Source organism: Saccopteryx bilineata, chromosome 5, assembly GCF_036850765.1.
Source record: "Saccopteryx bilineata isolate mSacBil1 chromosome 5, mSacBil1_pri_phased_curated, whole genome shotgun sequence".
Taxonomy (NCBI): domain Eukaryota; kingdom Metazoa; phylum Chordata; class Mammalia; order Chiroptera; family Emballonuridae; genus Saccopteryx; species Saccopteryx bilineata.
Window position 1 is genome coordinate 137,936,405 of NC_089494.1, and position 16,835 is coordinate 137,953,239.

Here is a 16,835-nt window from a genome sequence, read left to right on the forward strand (position 1 = left end):
GCCATTCTTCAGCCCGTGATTTAAGCATCCTCAAACAAAACCCTCCATTTCGTACATCCCTGTCAAGAATTAATCAAGTAATATGAAAATATGTTTTAAAATATACATATATAGCCTGACCAGGTAGGTGGTGGTGCAATGGATAAAGCGCCTGTCTGCCTGGGATGCTGAGGCCCCAGGCTCAAAACCCTGAGGTTGCTGGCTTCTCATCTGGATTGAGTGCAGGGTCACCGGCTTGAGTGTGGGGTCACAGACATGACCCCATGGTTGCTGGCTAGAGCCCAAGGTCACAGCTTGAAGTCCAAGATTGCTGGCTTGAAGCCCAAGGTCACTGGCTTGAGCCCCGCTGGTCAAGGCACATATAAGAGAGCAATCAGTGAACAACTAAGGTGCTGTAACTATGAGTTGATGCTTCTCATCTCTCTCCTTTCCTGTCTGTCTCTCTCTTGCTTAAAATCTCTCTCTCTCATACACACACACACACACACACACACACACACACACACACACACACACGGACCAATCCCAATTATAGAGCCTGTTTCAAAAGGTAAAATTTTCATTGTAAAATAACTTGGGTGTATATTTTTTAATTTTGCTATTCTTAAAGCTTTATTTTCTTAAGTTTTTTAAAAGTTTTGACATTCTTACAAAGGACAGTCAATAATGGTTAAGGAATTAAACCCAATCTGAGTAACTGAGTCCAAAAGTATAATGTATAATTCCTTATGAAATACGCTTTTAGGATAACTACAGAAATCCCTTTCCTTATAATTGAAAGGAATTCTATAAAAAAACTGAGAAATATTATTTTTCTACGGTATTATCTATCATCAAATATCTATATAAAGATAAGACATGAATATTACTCTGAAAGCTGAAAGACTACATTTGAGGAAACATTTTTTTCATGAAACAAATCTGGAAAATAGATATAATCTAAAGAGTATGTGATTTGATAAGATAAAAGACAAAAAGGAGAAGAACATACCTTCTTTTCACCCCAGATCTTATTAACCGTGTGCTTTCCTCTCCGAGAACTCGCATCATCAATAACGTCGTCGTGAACCAGACTGGCAGTGTGGATCATTTCTGCAATTAAGGCTACGGCGCGCTGGCTGGCTTGCACATCTCTAGATAACAGAGAGGAATGCTTTTTAACAGGGGTGCCACCTGCAACCTCCTCAGGTGTGCAACCTGGACACCAGATCTAGCACAGAGAATTTTACCTCTCTATGAAAAACCACAGAAAAACTTGGGCTTCTCTACAGAGACATTTCTATCACCTGAAGAACATTTCAAATATGCGTGAGATACTGTTGTATGCCATGATTCTGTTTTATGGACACTGTATTAAGAAGTAGAATTTGTATTAATTCACAACAAAAAGATGATAAACACGGCAGAAATCTGGGCATCAGCCTGCATCCTCTTTATGTCACACCGGTGAGGTTGTGGTGTGATTCACACCATCAGGACATTTATTTTTCCTTCATTAGATTTATTTTTTTATTTTATTTTTTTGTGACAGAGACAGAGGAACAGATAGAGACACATAGACAGGTAGGGGGAGAGATGAGAAGCATTCATTTTTTGTTGCAGCACCTTAGTTGTTCACACTGCCTGCCTTCTCATATGTGCCTTGACAGGGTGGGGGGGCTACCACAGAGGGAATGACCCCTTGCTCAAGCCAGCAACCATGGGGTCATGTCTATGATCCCACACTCAAGCCAGATGAGCCCGCCCTCAAGCTGGCGACCTTGGGATTTTGAACCTGGGTCCTCAGCATCCCAGTCCCATGCTCTATCCACTGCACCACCGCCTGGTCAGGCTTATGTTCCTTAGATTTGAAACAGAATTTTTATAATGAATAATTTTAAGCATAGACAGAAACAGATGTAATGATATAATGACCTCCCACATATACTTCATTCAGCTTACATATGATTAAAAAACAAACAATTTCTTTATCTTTTCATACTCAGACATCTGAAACACATGGAAATCTGCTATGAGGACAAATTGTCTACAGAAAGAAAACCGAGTCTCAGCAATGTATTGTGTTGGTTCGGAACAAAGGAGGGAAGCAAATAAAATAGTAAATCTGGTTTCATTTTAACAGCAGACCGAGAAGCCTCTATCCCCATATCTAGAGATTATGTATGAACAGAGATCTCAGGTCATATAAGAGGCTCTATTTCTATTTAAAAATGTTCCTCTGTTTGTCTTTTCTGACAGTTCTAAACTAAGTGTTTCACTTTGCTTGTTAGCACTCTGACAAGCCCGAGGTTTCTTAAGCAGATACCCCGCGTCCACCATATCAGGATCAACACTCTCTAAGTCAGGGGTCCCCAAACTTTATACACAGGGGGCCAGTTCACTGTCCCTCAGACCGTTGGAGGGCCGGACTATAAAAAAAAACTATAAAAAAATCCCTATGCACACTGCACATATCTTATTTTAAAGTAAAAAAACAAAACGGTAACAAATACAATATTTAAAATAAAGAACAAGTAAATTTAAATCAACAAACTGACCAGTATTTCAATGGGAACTATGGGCCTGCTTTTGGCTAATGAGATGGTCAATATGCTCCTCTCACTGACCACCAATGAAAGAGGTGCCCCTTCCGGAAGTGCAGCGGGGGCCGGATGAATGGCCTCAGGGGGCCGCATGTGGCCCGCGGGCCGTAGTTTGGGGACCCCTGCTCTAAGTGCAGACTGAGGCCTTGGCTCGCTGAATCCAAACCTCCACGGTGGGGCTCAGGAACCTGTGTCGTGAAGAAGCACACCAGGTGATCTTGATGCACAAAGTCTGGGGAACACAGCTCTGTCCAGTGGGAGTACTCATTTAATTTACTGTAAGTCAATGGAAGCTTTCCTTAAGGAGGGTTTTGGTCCAGGCTCAGCCTTCGGTGACCCACTGGCGTCCCACCTATATACCACAGGAAAATGGAGTGAGAGGCTGCTTGATCCGAAAGGGGCCCTGAAACTAGCAGCATCAGTTCAGAGGTCCTGTGCTAAGGACTCTCCCAAGTCTCTTCATAACGTAAGAACAGAGAGGCTCACCGGCTCTGAGTAACACAGGCATGGGAGGGAGACCTCTCTCCTCCTGTCCTCTGCATCGCTATGAGTTTTACAGAATGTGACTTAAGCCTGACCCATGGTGGCCAGTGGATAGAGCCTTGGCCTGGAATGTTGAGGTTGCCAGTTTGAAACCCTGGGCTTCCCCGGTCAAGGCATATGTGAGAAGCAACTACTATGAGTTTTTCTCTCTCTGCTCTCTAAAATCAATAAATAAAATATATTGTTTTTTAGAAAAGAAAAAAAACTGACTAGAACTGCATCAGGTTGATTGTGAAGAAACTTACGACTTAAAATGCAAATAAGGTCTCTTTGCCTTTATACAAGTCTCAAGAGGTGAGTTGCATTTCCTAATTGTTCCCTGACAAAGGTACACACATCCACATCTTCAGTGTGCTCAATGATGCATCCATATAGGTGAAGGTAGCTGTTATTGTTATCTGCCACTGAACTGACTTGCTACCGGTCTGGGTCCTTGTACCACTGAGCCCACAGAAGGTGATCTCCACCTGCCGGTCTGCTGTCCTGCTGTCGGAGCTGTGCTATCTCCGCCTCTCTCAGAAGCAAAATCATGCTCGGCCCGGCCCTTGGCTCCCCACCTGTCCTGCTTTAAGTGGCATGGAACTCACAGCTAGATATTTAGCTCTTTAAGAGCCTAATCCAAAGGGTTCCTTGGGAGAGATCTTAGGAAGGACCCCTATTCTCAAGAAATTGGGGTTTGGGGAGTAACACAGCTGGGACACTGCACCAGCCACACGCCCGCCCCTGTCAGGACTCACGCCGCGGTCGACGCTGCGTCTGCAGCGTGGCTTCAGCAAGCCTTGCCGTGGGCACGCAGGGTCGAGTGGCACTGCAGCCGCCACCTTCCTGGAGAGGGCAGTCTTGAACTTGCTGTTTGAACTAGCAATGCCTTTTCTGTGTTACATTCTCCCATGTTTTCTGCAGCCAACAGTTCATACAGTTCAGTAAAACTGAAAAAACCTTCACCTACGGGGGTAACAGCTGACGGGAGTTAGAGCACGTTCGCTCTGAGGACAAACCTTCACCTACGGGGGTAACAGCTGACGGGAGTTAGAGCACGCTCGCTCTGAGGACAAACCTTCACCTATGGGGGTAACAGCTGACGGGAGTTAGAGCACGCTCGCTCTGAGGACAAAAGAATGTATTAAGGATTAATCTGAGAAATTAAAAATATAAACTCCAGCCTGACCTGTGGTGGCGCAGTGGATAAAGGGTCAACCTGCAACACTGAGGTCGCCAGTTTGAGACCCTGGGCTTGCCTGGTCAAGGCGCATATGGGAGTTGATGCTTCCTGCTCCTCCCCCCTTCTCTCTGTCTCTAAAATGAAAAAACAAAGTCTTAAAAAATAAAAATATTAACTCCATTCTCCTAAACAAGTTGTTTTCAAGTAAGGACGATTGTGTTCCCCAGGAGACACTTGGCAATGTCTGGAGACAGTTTTGGTTATCATTCATTGGGGTGGGGCACTACTGGCATCTAGAGGGAGAGGCCAGAAGTGCCGCTACATCCTACACCCTGTGTCAGTGCTTATGACAGCCCACCCACCACAAATAATGATGTGGCCCAAAATGTCAGTCGTGCCAGGGCTGAGAATCCCTGCTCTAGACCACATGAGCTGTACTTCAAGTTTGGCTCAGAGGCTGAGGGAGCATTTCTGTTGCTCTGCCTTCTATGTGAATTGAAAACGGGCCTGATGAGGTTAAATGGTCACTGCCAGAGATTTCCCAGCTTGTGCAGACTACACTGGGAGCTCTCTGCAAGTCGCAGGGTGCCTGGGAGGCAGCGCCGGGCACGGCGCGCCGGGCTGGGGCAGCAGTGCGTCAAGGGCGCAGCCACTACGAGGCAGTGTCTAACGCTCGCTCCTAGAGCATCTTTAAATTCAGTGCTGATGAAGACATTCCTTAAACTATCACCTGTTCAAAACAGGGAATGCAGTACAAATGTTCGGGGCTGGGGGAATGTTTAGGTACATTATGGTCTATTGGAATTTCCATCAATAGATTACATGATGTAAAAGTAACAACTATGAAGACAAGAGAAATATGGCAATATGGCAAAGACTTTAAAGAATATTGGGAAGTAAACGAAGCAGAACTAAGTTATTCACAGACTGTATGACTGAGCACAAGGGGGAATGACACAGATAGCTGCATGAGGCCACATAGGTGCATCCTCTTTCCTCTTAAGACTTCGTTTAATATGAAATGTTGCAGTTGTTTTTAATATTTAAATATTTCAAATATATTCAAAACACAAAAGTTGAGGACCCACAGTCAAAACACCTTCTTGAAAGATCTCGGTTCAGCACGTTTCCGGAAGCTACAGGAAGGCGGGACCTGCAGGGGGAGCGGTACCTGGAATCATGAAAAGTTTATCACTTTATAACCGGCAACCTTTGCACTAACTAGCCGTGCAGAAAATGATTACGTGTATGCATATATCCTGGAAGTCTTTACTCCTGAAAAAGAAAACCAAATTTGGCTTTTAGACTTCGTTCTGAAATGCTTATTTGCAGTTGAAGTTGTTCTTCCATGGACTGGACTTGAACCAGATTCCAGAGTGACTGAGTGACTCAAAGTCAGAGTCCACTCATCACAAAGTAAATTCTTAGATACATGCTACTCCCTAAACAGGACACTAAAAGGTAACCTTGGGAAGGAGGGCCTGCCAAATACGAGATGACAGAGAAGCAAAAGAGAACGACTCACCGGGAGTTGTTATAATGAATATTACATGCTCGGGCCATCAGCACCACGATAATTGGTCGAAAGGCTTTTCCTTTTCCATCGAAGTAGTATTCAGACATTTCCTTAAGTTCTGTTGGAGATATGAGTAGTTCCTGGAATGAAGTTTCTGTGTGTCAATATAACATGATCATTGCATAAAAACTTAACAGGATTTCTTTTACAAAACTTGGGCCTGATTTCAGTGTATTTATTTTAATTGAGAAATTCAACACTCAGTTGGAACATGTTCTTACACGGTGTGGCCAAACACCTGGCTGCCGGGTGACGAGGCCACAAGCAAGGGCTGCCTCGACTCCAAGCGACTCCAAGCGATGGCAGTGCCCAAGTAGGCACCGTGGCCCCACTGACGCCAAAGGAGCCGGCCAGCTAGCAGCGTGGGGGGTGGAGGGAGGGAAGGGACTGGAGCCTGTGAAGCAGGAGGTCAGGCTGTCCGGGCGGGGACGGGCAGAGCTGCACCCTGGGCTGGAGAGGGGACCCGGGCCATCTTAAATTCATAAAGGAAATGTAAGACGTGGCTTGTCTGATGGCCAGGAGCTTACAATTGAACTGGGGAGACAAAACTGTTCTAAAAACAAAATATTCGGTGAACAATGCAGTTGTAGTTTGCACAATGCTTTATGTTACATACATTGTAAGTTCAAAGAGGGGAGACGGCAGTGTGGGCAGAAAACCAAACATCTCCTGGAAGAGCTAAGCTCTGACCTGGGATTAAAGGAGAAGCAGGGCTTTGATTTGTGAAGAGGAGGGGGGCCTTCCAGGTGGTGGAGGTGAGCCTGCTTTACCTGCCACGCATGGACTTGCTGGAGTGGACCAGAGCTAGTCCCCAGCAGCAGCGGCAGCTGAGAATGGACCCAGGGACCCCCATCCAGCGGGCTGGTCACTAACTCACTACATTATCAACTCAGTGCCAAGCACGGTAATAAATGCAGGTTACCAAGATGAATAAGACAGCCCCTTGCCCACCTGGAACTCAGAGTCTCGGCTGGGAGAAGCAATAATACACAATAGTGTGACTGGCACTGTCCTTGCCACAAGCACAGTTACCCCAGGATCAGACAGGAGGCACCTCTGGCTCAGGGTGAAAGAGGACAGGGGACAGCAAGGATGACAGCAGCAGAAACGGACTGGCCTAACCTAAGGCAGTGGGACCAGAGGCAAGACAGACTAGAGGATGTGGACAGGGGAGGGGGGTAAGTGGAGGAGCCTTCTGAGGTTGCTGGGAAAAACAGGAGAACAGACAATTAGTAGGGAGAAATTCAGATACGTTAAGTATGAGATAGTCATGGACACTTCATGGAGCGGCCAGTAAGCAGTTACATATATTGGTTTAGAAGCATGATTCAATCTGGAATAGAGAGATTATTTGGGAGTTGTAGGAATGGGAATGGACAAACTTAAGGACATAGAGGCAGGGTCAATAGAACCCCGGGGAATGGCAAAATTTAAAGGGGTGAGGTGGAAGGGTGAGGTGGAGGGGTGAAGAGGGAGCCAGAAAGCAGACTGAAGGACGGCCTAAGAACCAGGACAGGAGAGTGCAGAGCAGGCCAGGGTGTCATGAGATGGGAGACCCGTAGTCTCCAGTGTGCAGATACATCAAGGAGGACAGAAACGGAAGTGTCCACTGGGTTTGTTAGCAGGAAGCAATGGAAGACGAGGCAGAAGCAGACCCAGAGCAGAGGCTGGAGGACAGGAATGCTGTGCAAGAGCAACATGGTGCCCTGGCCGGTTGGCTCAGCGGTAGAGCGTCGGCCTAGCGTGCGGAGGACCCGGGTTCAATTCCCAGCCAGGGCACACAGGAGAAGCGCCCATTTGCTTCTCCACCCCTCCGCCGCGCTTTCCTCTCTGTCTCTCTCTTCCCCTCCCGCAGCCAAGGCTCCATTGGAGCAAAGATGGCCCGGGCGCTGGGGATGGCTCTGTGGCCTCTGCCCCAGGCGCTAGAGTGGCTCTGGTCGCAACATGGCGACGCCCAGGATGGGCAGATTATCGCCCCCTGGTGGGCAGAGCTTCGCCCCTGGTGGGCGTGCCGGGTGGATCCCGGTCGGGCGCATGCGGGAGTCTGTCTGACTGTCTCTCCCCGTTTCCAGCTTCAGAAAAATGAAAAAAAAAAAAAAAAAGAGCAACATGGAGGCACACGCAGAGACACTGTGATGGAGGGAAGGGGTGGGGCCCCGTTCAAAGGACCACCCTTTATAAGACAAATAGGAACAAACTGGAGCACCTAGAAGGGACAGGAGAGAGACATGAAGAGAGTCTGCAGATAAAGGACAGCCCGCTGTGGAAGTCTCCAAGGCCCCGGGGGTGGAGCTTAACTAGGACTGCCCTGGAGAGGGAGAGACACTTAAGTACTCCACGCAGGCGGGCACAGATGAGCTTGTACGCGAGACAGAGCAGGCCCTGAGGGTCGTCCTCCTTCCAGGCCTCTACCTGGTCTACCACACAGGAGGTGGGGCTGTGACAACAGCTCAGTGGGGGGAGTACTGAGGAAGAAAGTGGAGAACCTCGAAAGGGGAGGAAGCCAACGAGGGCCTGGGAGCATTTCTGGGCAGCATGCGAGATTCCACCGAGGCTGGGAACCACTGAAACTTTTTGGGAAAAAAGCCCTATTTAATGAAGAGAGCCCTATTTGGGGCAGTCTGGTGCTGACATTCAGAATTTGATCAGGAAGACAAAAGCAAGAGTCATGATGGCTTAGGTGTTCCTAAAGTTTCTAAAGTTATGTAGAGTGGGTGATTAAATGGGAGAGAGAATGTTACATAAGCTACTGGACAGGTAGCTGCTGCTTGTACCATTTTTTTCAGTTGCCCAACTCCGCCACAGCCTCCTTCTGGACGGTCATGTGTCCTGTATTCCACACTGCCCCATTGTTGTTGCTCAATAAGTTTCTCAAACTCGACATTCATGACTCCTGATGCAGTGGTTCTGTACGTATCTGAAACCTGCACTGTGTTTTCATAAATTCTAAAAGCTCAACATTACTTCACAGCATCATCAAAACTATCTTACCTTCCTGTCTGACCTGTGGTGGCGCAGTGGATAAAGCGTCGACCTGGAACACTGGGGTTACCAGTTCAAAACTCTGGGCTTGCCCGGTCAACTTACATATGGGAGTTGATGCTTCCTACTCCCCCCCTCTAAAAATGAATAAATAAAGTATTAAAAAAAGTTATAAAAAAACCCCAATCTTACCTTCCTAATGTCCTCATACAGACCTTTCAAGTACCTCCTACCAAGTTGAAAAGGATCAGTATACTTCTCACCGCTCTGTGTCTTACTACAACAACATGTGGCCGATGTTGTGAGACGGAGCCTGGGACAAGCACAGATGCACAAAATGGGAGTTTGAGTGTTATTTCACAAGTAAAACTTATACACACATGAGTATACAGATACATATAGTAGACAGATGACAGAAAAATGAAGCCTAGATACTTGCTGGAAATTAAGCATTCATCCAAAAGGGCCATTATAATTTAGAAAAACCATACAGAATTCTGTTCCTGCTAAACAATAATTTACTATTCTAAAAATAAATATAAACAATTTATTTTAATAATCAGGACCTCGAGAACGCACCAAATCAAAGAAAGACTAAACTATGTTTATTATGTTCTGAGTTGAGTTTAAGTTTTGTCATATTCCCATTTTTTATTTTTATTTTTAGAAAAGGTAGTTTGGCCCTGGCCAGTTGGCTCAGTGGTAGAGCACTGTCCCAGCATGTGGATGTCCTGGGTTCAATTCCCGGTCAGGGCACATAGGAGTGACCATCTGCTTCTCTACTTGTCTTCCTCGTCCCTCTTCCTCTCTCTCATAGTGATAGCTCAATTTATTTAAGAGTTGGACTGAGGATGGCTTCGTGGCTTCTGCCCCAGGTGCTAAAAGAATGGCTTCATTGCTAAGCAATGGCCCCAGATGGGCAGAGCATTGCCTCCTAGTGGGCTTGCTGGGTGGATCCCAGTTGGGGTGTATGCAGGAGTCTGTCTCTCCTCTCATTAAAAAAAAAAAAGAAAAGGTAGAGCTCATACAGAGCAGATATTACAGCACTTACTTAAACAACATATTCAATTTGCTGAACTAACCCACCACAGTTTAGAATAGAGACATACTGGCAGTACGGCTAACAATGTTGGTATTGGAGATACAGATTGTAAACTTACCGTGATATACTATACATTTTTGGACAGGCAGATGTTAAACTCTTCACAAGATGAAAGTAGGACATCTATAAAATAAAAATATGAACGAAAAAACGCATAAGAATAGTCATGAAAAACCTGTTTATTACACTAAATAAAAACCCTTGTAGAACAGAGGGTGGCCAGAGGGGAGTGGGGAGGGGACAGGATGAAGGAAGTGGGGACTGAGAAGTGCAAACTGGCAGTTACAGAGCAGTCACAGGGATGTGAACTGCAGCACAGGGAATGCAGTCAGTAATACTGCAATAACTAGGTATGGTGCCAGGTGGGTACTAGAAATATCAGGGGGACACCTTGTAAAGTGTATGATTGTCTAACCATATGCTGTACACCTGAAACTAATACAGAATAATATTGAATGTAAACTGTAACTGAAAAAAATGTTTTATAAACCCATCGAAAAAACAAAAACTCCCATAATTTATAATAAATATAATCTTTATCTTTTAGTTAGAGTGCAAACTTTAGAAAAATGATGTTTCCCTTCCTTATTACATAGGCAATATTTGTCATTACAGAAAATATAGATAAGAAAAAAGCAGAAAATTTAAAAAATCTAAAATCTATCTTTTTCCCCAAAGAAAGCTACAGTTTCCAGATTAATATCTATCTTTCCAGATCTGAAAAGTAGTTTTAAAACAATTTCTTTCCATTTAACTAAGGTTGGTTAGAGAATAGTAAAGACTAGTGTTATTTGCATTCCCTTAAAATCTTACATTGATTTAAAACAAAGAATAATCAAGATGCCAAAAGTATCAGCCCAGGTGGTGAAAAGGAACACAATTTCCAAGTTAGGAAGAGAACTGACACTTGCCGAAGCACTGCCTATGTTAAGTTATTGCCTCTCATACACTTGGAAATGCTGCTTCTTGATAAGTAATGGTCTGACACAAGCTCAGTAGCACATTCTAATCATGTTAACCTAATTAGAGATGAGGGACAACAGAACTTCTAAAAGATTCAGTGGTGGTGACAAATATTAGTTCCGACACTTAGTAAGCACAATATGGGTCAGGAATTGTAACAGGCTGCCAATCTCAAAGAATTCAAGGACACAGGCATTTCAAAAATTACTAATCTAATGTGGTAAGGGCTCTTATAGAGGACTTGAAGAAAGCATTTTGACAAAAAGGACAAAATTAGTGCAAGACAAATAAAATGAATTTACTCTATTAGTAATAAAACTTTACAATGTGCTTTTACATTATTTGACCCCCCTCAATTACTTTTATATACAACTGGAGAACTTGAAGTTGAGAAGTGAAGTCTAAAAACTGGTATACAGATGCTCCTTGACTTATGATGGGTTATGTCTAAATAAATCCATCATATGTTGAAAATATCAGAAGCTGGAGAGGCATTTACTACACCTAACCTACTGAGCATCACACTTTAGCCTAGCTGGTTTCTACTGCATGTGTATGACTTTGGCACCATTGTAAAGTTGAAAAATCTTAAGTTGAACCATCGTAATTCATCTATAACGATGTTTACAATAAGGATGGTCATGTGCCACATATTGATGGTGGTCCCATAAGATTATAATGGAGCTGAAAAATTCCTATTACCATATGATACCTAGCAAAACACATTACTCACATACTTGTGATACTGCTGGTATAAACAACACTACACTGTCAGTCATATAAAAACTGAGCATGGTTGCAGGGTATAGTATCTAGGTTTGTGTAAGTATACTCTGATGCTCATACAACAATATCATCTAGCAATGCATATCTAAGAACATACCCCAGTGGCACAGGCCTGCATATTAAAGGGGAGCAGAGTTTGCTCAGCCCAAAATATGACTCTTTGGGATATGGATTATTATGAACATTTTTTAGAGAAAGAGAGAGACAGGCAGGCAGACAGACAGACTGGAAGGGTGAGAGATGAGAAGCACCAACTCATAGTTGAGGAATTTGGTTGTTTATTGACTGCTTCCTATATGTGCCTTGACTGAGGGCTCAAGCCCAGCCAGTGACCTTTGGGCTCATGTTGATGAGCCTACGCTCAAGCTGGTGACCCAGCACTCAAGCTGGGAAGTCTGCGCTCTAGCCTGCGACCTTGGAGGTTTTGAACTGGGCCCCCAGTGGGTATCAATTATTTTTAAGAATCAAAGACCTGGGAAGAACCTTTGACCTTCCCCTAACTGCATAAAGAATTTAGACAGAGAAGTGCATCAGGAAGAGAGCAATCTTCATAGATAATGATCGTGTAATTCGAACTAGGTGTCATAGGGAGGCACCTAGCAAGACCCATTTGACCCAAGTCCTCCTGGTGTTCCACTGTTAAAGATGGCCCAGCAAACATTTGTTTGTCAAACATTTGCTTTTCCATCTCCACAGGAATTGCATTCATCCTCCTTGAAGTCCCAAACCACTCCCCTCCCTTTCTCCTTAGGTCTTCTGTCCCCTATTTTTATGGAATGCCTATGTACATAAGTAATTAAATTGGTCTATCTTCTCCTCTTAATTTGTTTTATGTGATTTTAATTACTTGACCAGCTGAAAGAAATGAGGGGAAGTACCAAAAGAAAAAACACCTAGAGAACTGTGCACATTATGCAATTCCACTAGAAATTCACACACACACACACTACACAGAAGACAGGGTTTGAGAACATATACAGCAGGGTATTAAAATAGTTATTTTGGAATAATTAGGGTTGGGTTTCTTTTTGCTTCATTCCTTTTGTTGTTTCTATTGTCTGATTTTTCTCTAGTAAACACACATTGCTTGAAACATATTAAAATGACAATGAACTTTGACTTTTGCCAGGCAGGCCTGGCCAAATAAGATGGTCTGAGCTCCCCTCTGTCCACCATAGCACTACAGACTCACTGAACCGGTAAGAACATTTATGGTGTCCCAAGCTATTATAATGTCCCAAGAAAACGAAGTGATTATCTTCCTGTCACTTTACCATTATATGAAACTTAACCTACTTTTGTCAGTCTTCATGAGTAATCATTCATATGAATTCAGTATTTTATCATATTTACTCAGTTCAAGACCTAAGTTTTACCTTGGGGTGAAGAGTCGAAAGGACACAGCTAACAAAGAGTTCTCTTAACCACTAGGCAGTGTGACAGCTGTTAAAAACTGGGTCTCCCTGACCGGGTGGTGGGGCAGTGGATAGAGTGTCGGACTGGGATGCCGAGGACCCCGGTTCGAGACCCCCAAGTCGCCAGCTTGAGCGTGGGCTCATCTGGTTTGAGCAAAGCTCACCAGCTTGGGACCCAAGGTTTGCTGTAGCCCCAGGGTCAAGGCACATATGAGAAAGCAATCGATGAACAACTAAAGTGCCACAACGAAAAACTGATGATTGATTCTTCTCATCTCTCTGCATTCCTGTCTATCCCTATCTATCCCTTTTTCTGACTCTCGCTCTGTCTCTGTAAAAAACAACAACAAAAAATAAACCCAAAACAAAACAAAAAAAAGCTGGGTCTATGGAAGATGGACCTTGCTTCAAATCCCAGCATTTCCTGGTTGTGTTACCGTGTGATATCTTTCTGGTAATACCTACTACCTGGAGAGGTGCTGAGATTGAGAGGGTGTATGTAAAGCTCTGAGCTCAGAGCTTAATACACTGTATACATTTAATATAGTGTCTATTTAATCAAGCTATTTTCTGCTTTAAGAGAATCTTAGGGTAATGATTTCCAAAGTAGGTTTAGATTATATAGCCCCTGTTTATCTGCAGGGGATACATCCAAGACCCCTAGTGGGTGCCTGAAACCGCAGATAACAAACCCTATATGTTGTCCCTCCCCCCCCCCCTTTTATAGACATACCTTTTTGCATAAAGGAAGCACTTCATAGCTTCTCTCCGGCACACCTGAATTGCCAGCATAACTACTCCTGTATGTTGGGCTCGTCATTAAGTAAAATAAAGATTACTGAACACAATCACTATGATACCATGACAGTCTGGTAACCGAGGGGTCTACTCAGAGGTGACTCATAGGTGAGTAGTAAACACAGCGTGGATACTCTGCACAAAAGGATGGTTCACACCCTCGGAGGGACAGAGCAGGACCGTGTGAGATTTCATCCCACTACTCAGGGCAGTGTGCAATTTAAAACTTATGAATTGTTTATTCCTGGAATTTTCTATCTAATATTTTTGGAGCAGAGGTAACTGAGATTGGAAAGCAAAGCCGCAGGTCACTGGGCCTACTATAAAAGTAGTAAAAGAAAGTGTGAAACTAGAGCTGTGTTGCTGGGTGTGCCTAAGCTAGCACCAGCAACGAGTTCCCTCTGACCTAGGAGTACATCGCATACTGTCCCTGAAAACCTACCTTGCCTTCTATGAATTTACTTTATTAAAAAAGAAAAAATGTTGGGCCCTGGCCAGCTAGCTCAGCAATAGAGCTTCGGCCTGGTATGTGGAAGTCCCAGGTTCGATTCCTGGCCAGGGAACACAGAAGCGCCCATCTGCTTCTCCACCCCTCACCCTCTCCTTTCTCTGTCTCTCTCCTTCCCACAGCCAAGGCTCCATTGGAGCAAAGTTGGCCCCAGTGCTGAGGATGGCTCTATGGCCTCCAACTCAGGCGCTAGAATGGCTCCAGTTGCAACAGAGCAATGCCCTAGATGGGCAGAACATCACCGCCTGTTGGGCATGCTGGGTGGGCCCTGGTTGGGCGCATGCAGGAGACTGTCTCTCTGTCTCCCAGCTTCTCATTTCAGAAAAATACAAAACATAAATAAATAAATAAGAAAAAATGTGCCCTGGCCAGATAGCTGAGGGTTAGAACTTCATCCCAAAGTGCAGAAGTTGCTGGTTCAATCTTGGTTCAGGGCACACACAGGCACAGCTCGATGTTTCTCTCTCTCTGAAACCAATCAATACAAAATTTTAAATAATAATAAAAAAATACACAAGAGAAAATGCTGAGTAAGAACGATACACTGACAAGTGATTTGGCTTGATCTAATGCACACTGGTTTTGTATGATTACAAGACTTTTTTTTTTTTTTAACAGACACAGAGAGAGAGTCAGAGAGAGGGATAGACAGACAGGAAGGGAGAGAGATGAGAAGCTTCATTCATCAGTTTTTCATTGCGACACCTTAGTTGTTCATTGATTGCTTTCTCATATGTGCGTTGACCATGGGGCTACAGCAGACCGAGTAACCCCTTGCTCAAGCCAGCGACCTTGGGTCCAAGCTGGTGAGCTTTGCTCAAACCAGATGAGCCTATGCTCAAGCTGGCAACCTCGGGGTCTCGAACCTGGGTCCTCCGCATCCCAGTCCAATGCTCTATCCACTGCGCCACCGCCTGGTCAGGCTGATTACAAGGCTTGTTACCACATTGCCTGACCCATGGTGGCACAGTGGATAAAGCATTGCACTGGGAATGCTGAGGCCATAGGTGCCAGTTCAAAACCCTGAGCTTGCCTGGTTAAGGCACATATGAGAAGCAACTATGAGTTGACGCTTCCCACTTCTCTTAACCCTTGTCTTTCTCTCTCTAGAATCAATAAATAAAATCTTTAAAAAAAAAAAGACTTGTTACCACCACCAGTAGAGAAGTGGGGGTGGTGGTGGGGAGGAATGTACGAACATCAGGAAGTAACAGTGCTGTGTTGGAGAGCTGGGGGTGGTTTTATTATTGTTGCCCTTTGTCCCCAAGGACTATTAGCTCCTAGAAGACTTGAATTAACCGAAACACAAGCCCGAGGCAAACCAAGCAGAAGGCTAATGAATTAATTTACAGTGAAAAACACCACAGACAATACAAATCAGAAACACACAGCATTGGCATCCTCGGTGCTGTCTGTCCACTAAAGCACAGCCTCTCCAGGAAAGCCTCCTTTCTGCTGCCAAGACAGTCACTTGGCAGGCACGGAATCAAAAAAAGGAGCGTCAAAGAAAGGTATCCAGTGGCATCAGAGAGTGGGTGCATCCATCTCTTTCTCATCTGTGTACTAGAGACATCTGAAGTCTGGCTAGAACAGTGTCAAAGTGGATCCCAGCAAAGTCCTGAGGCTCTCTTTTCCCATGTTCTCCCCTTACTGTGGAGTCTATCTTCCAGCCCCGCTGCCATCCTCTCGTCAAATGTCCATCTTGGATAAGTTGTGATATGCATTCACTTTGGTACAAAGTAGACTACATTTATATATAACAGCTATTTCATATTGGTAAATGGTGTTTGATGGACAGATGGGAATATAAAGTGTACCAAATCTGACTTTAACAGAAGAGTACTAAATTTAAGTAAACTTAGAAAAATAAGCCTTGGGAATACGAGATGAACACATACAATTACTATGTGACTAGTCTGTAAAAAGGACAGTGAGTCCACAGATCATCTGGGCAGTTATGTTAAACAGCATGGGCCTGCTGCAGGTTGAGAATCAATCACTACAAAGTGCAGAGAGGACTCAGAGCTGTAGAAACATATTCATTTACAAGGGCTAAACAGACCGAAGGGAGAAAAACGAGACTGGGTCCATAGGCATCAGGGGCAGAATCAAAGAACCATGGTTAGTGCTGAGATTCTCACTCTACTTCATGAAGTCACAAGTCAAGTTAAAGATGACCCTAAGGTGTCTCTACCTGACATTCTCAGGGCTTTTAACCTTTCAGTGCCCTTCCACCCCGTACAGGTAAGCTCTTCCTCCGAAGCAATCACCATACCTACGGCTGAAATTCTGTCCACTCTTAGCATCAGCCTTATATCCTCCGCGAGATCTCCGCCTACCGTAAGACCACTGGGATTGCCCGGCTCTCAGAGGGCTCAGAGCACCTCCTGCTCTGAAATACCTTAAGATCTGTCCTCC

General features: G+C 44.6%; 1 protein-coding gene across 2 annotated transcripts in view; it reads right to left on the reverse strand.

Moving 5' to 3' along the window:
• PDSS1 (decaprenyl diphosphate synthase subunit 1) overlaps window positions 1-16,835 on the reverse strand; it is a 37,100-nt gene that overhangs the window by 19,715 nt on the left and 550 nt on the right. For both annotated transcript variants that reach the window (XM_066280635.1, XM_066280637.1), the window contains exons 2-5: window positions 10,006-10,070; window positions 9,038-9,158; window positions 5,813-5,943; window positions 992-1,133 (exon numbers count right to left, since the gene is read on the reverse strand). In XM_066280635.1, the coding sequence (XP_066136732.1) occupies window positions 992-1,133; window positions 5,813-5,943; window positions 9,038-9,158; window positions 10,006-10,070 (459 nt within the window). The remainder of the gene's footprint in view (window positions 1-991; window positions 1,134-5,812; window positions 5,944-9,037; window positions 9,159-10,005; window positions 10,071-16,835) is intronic.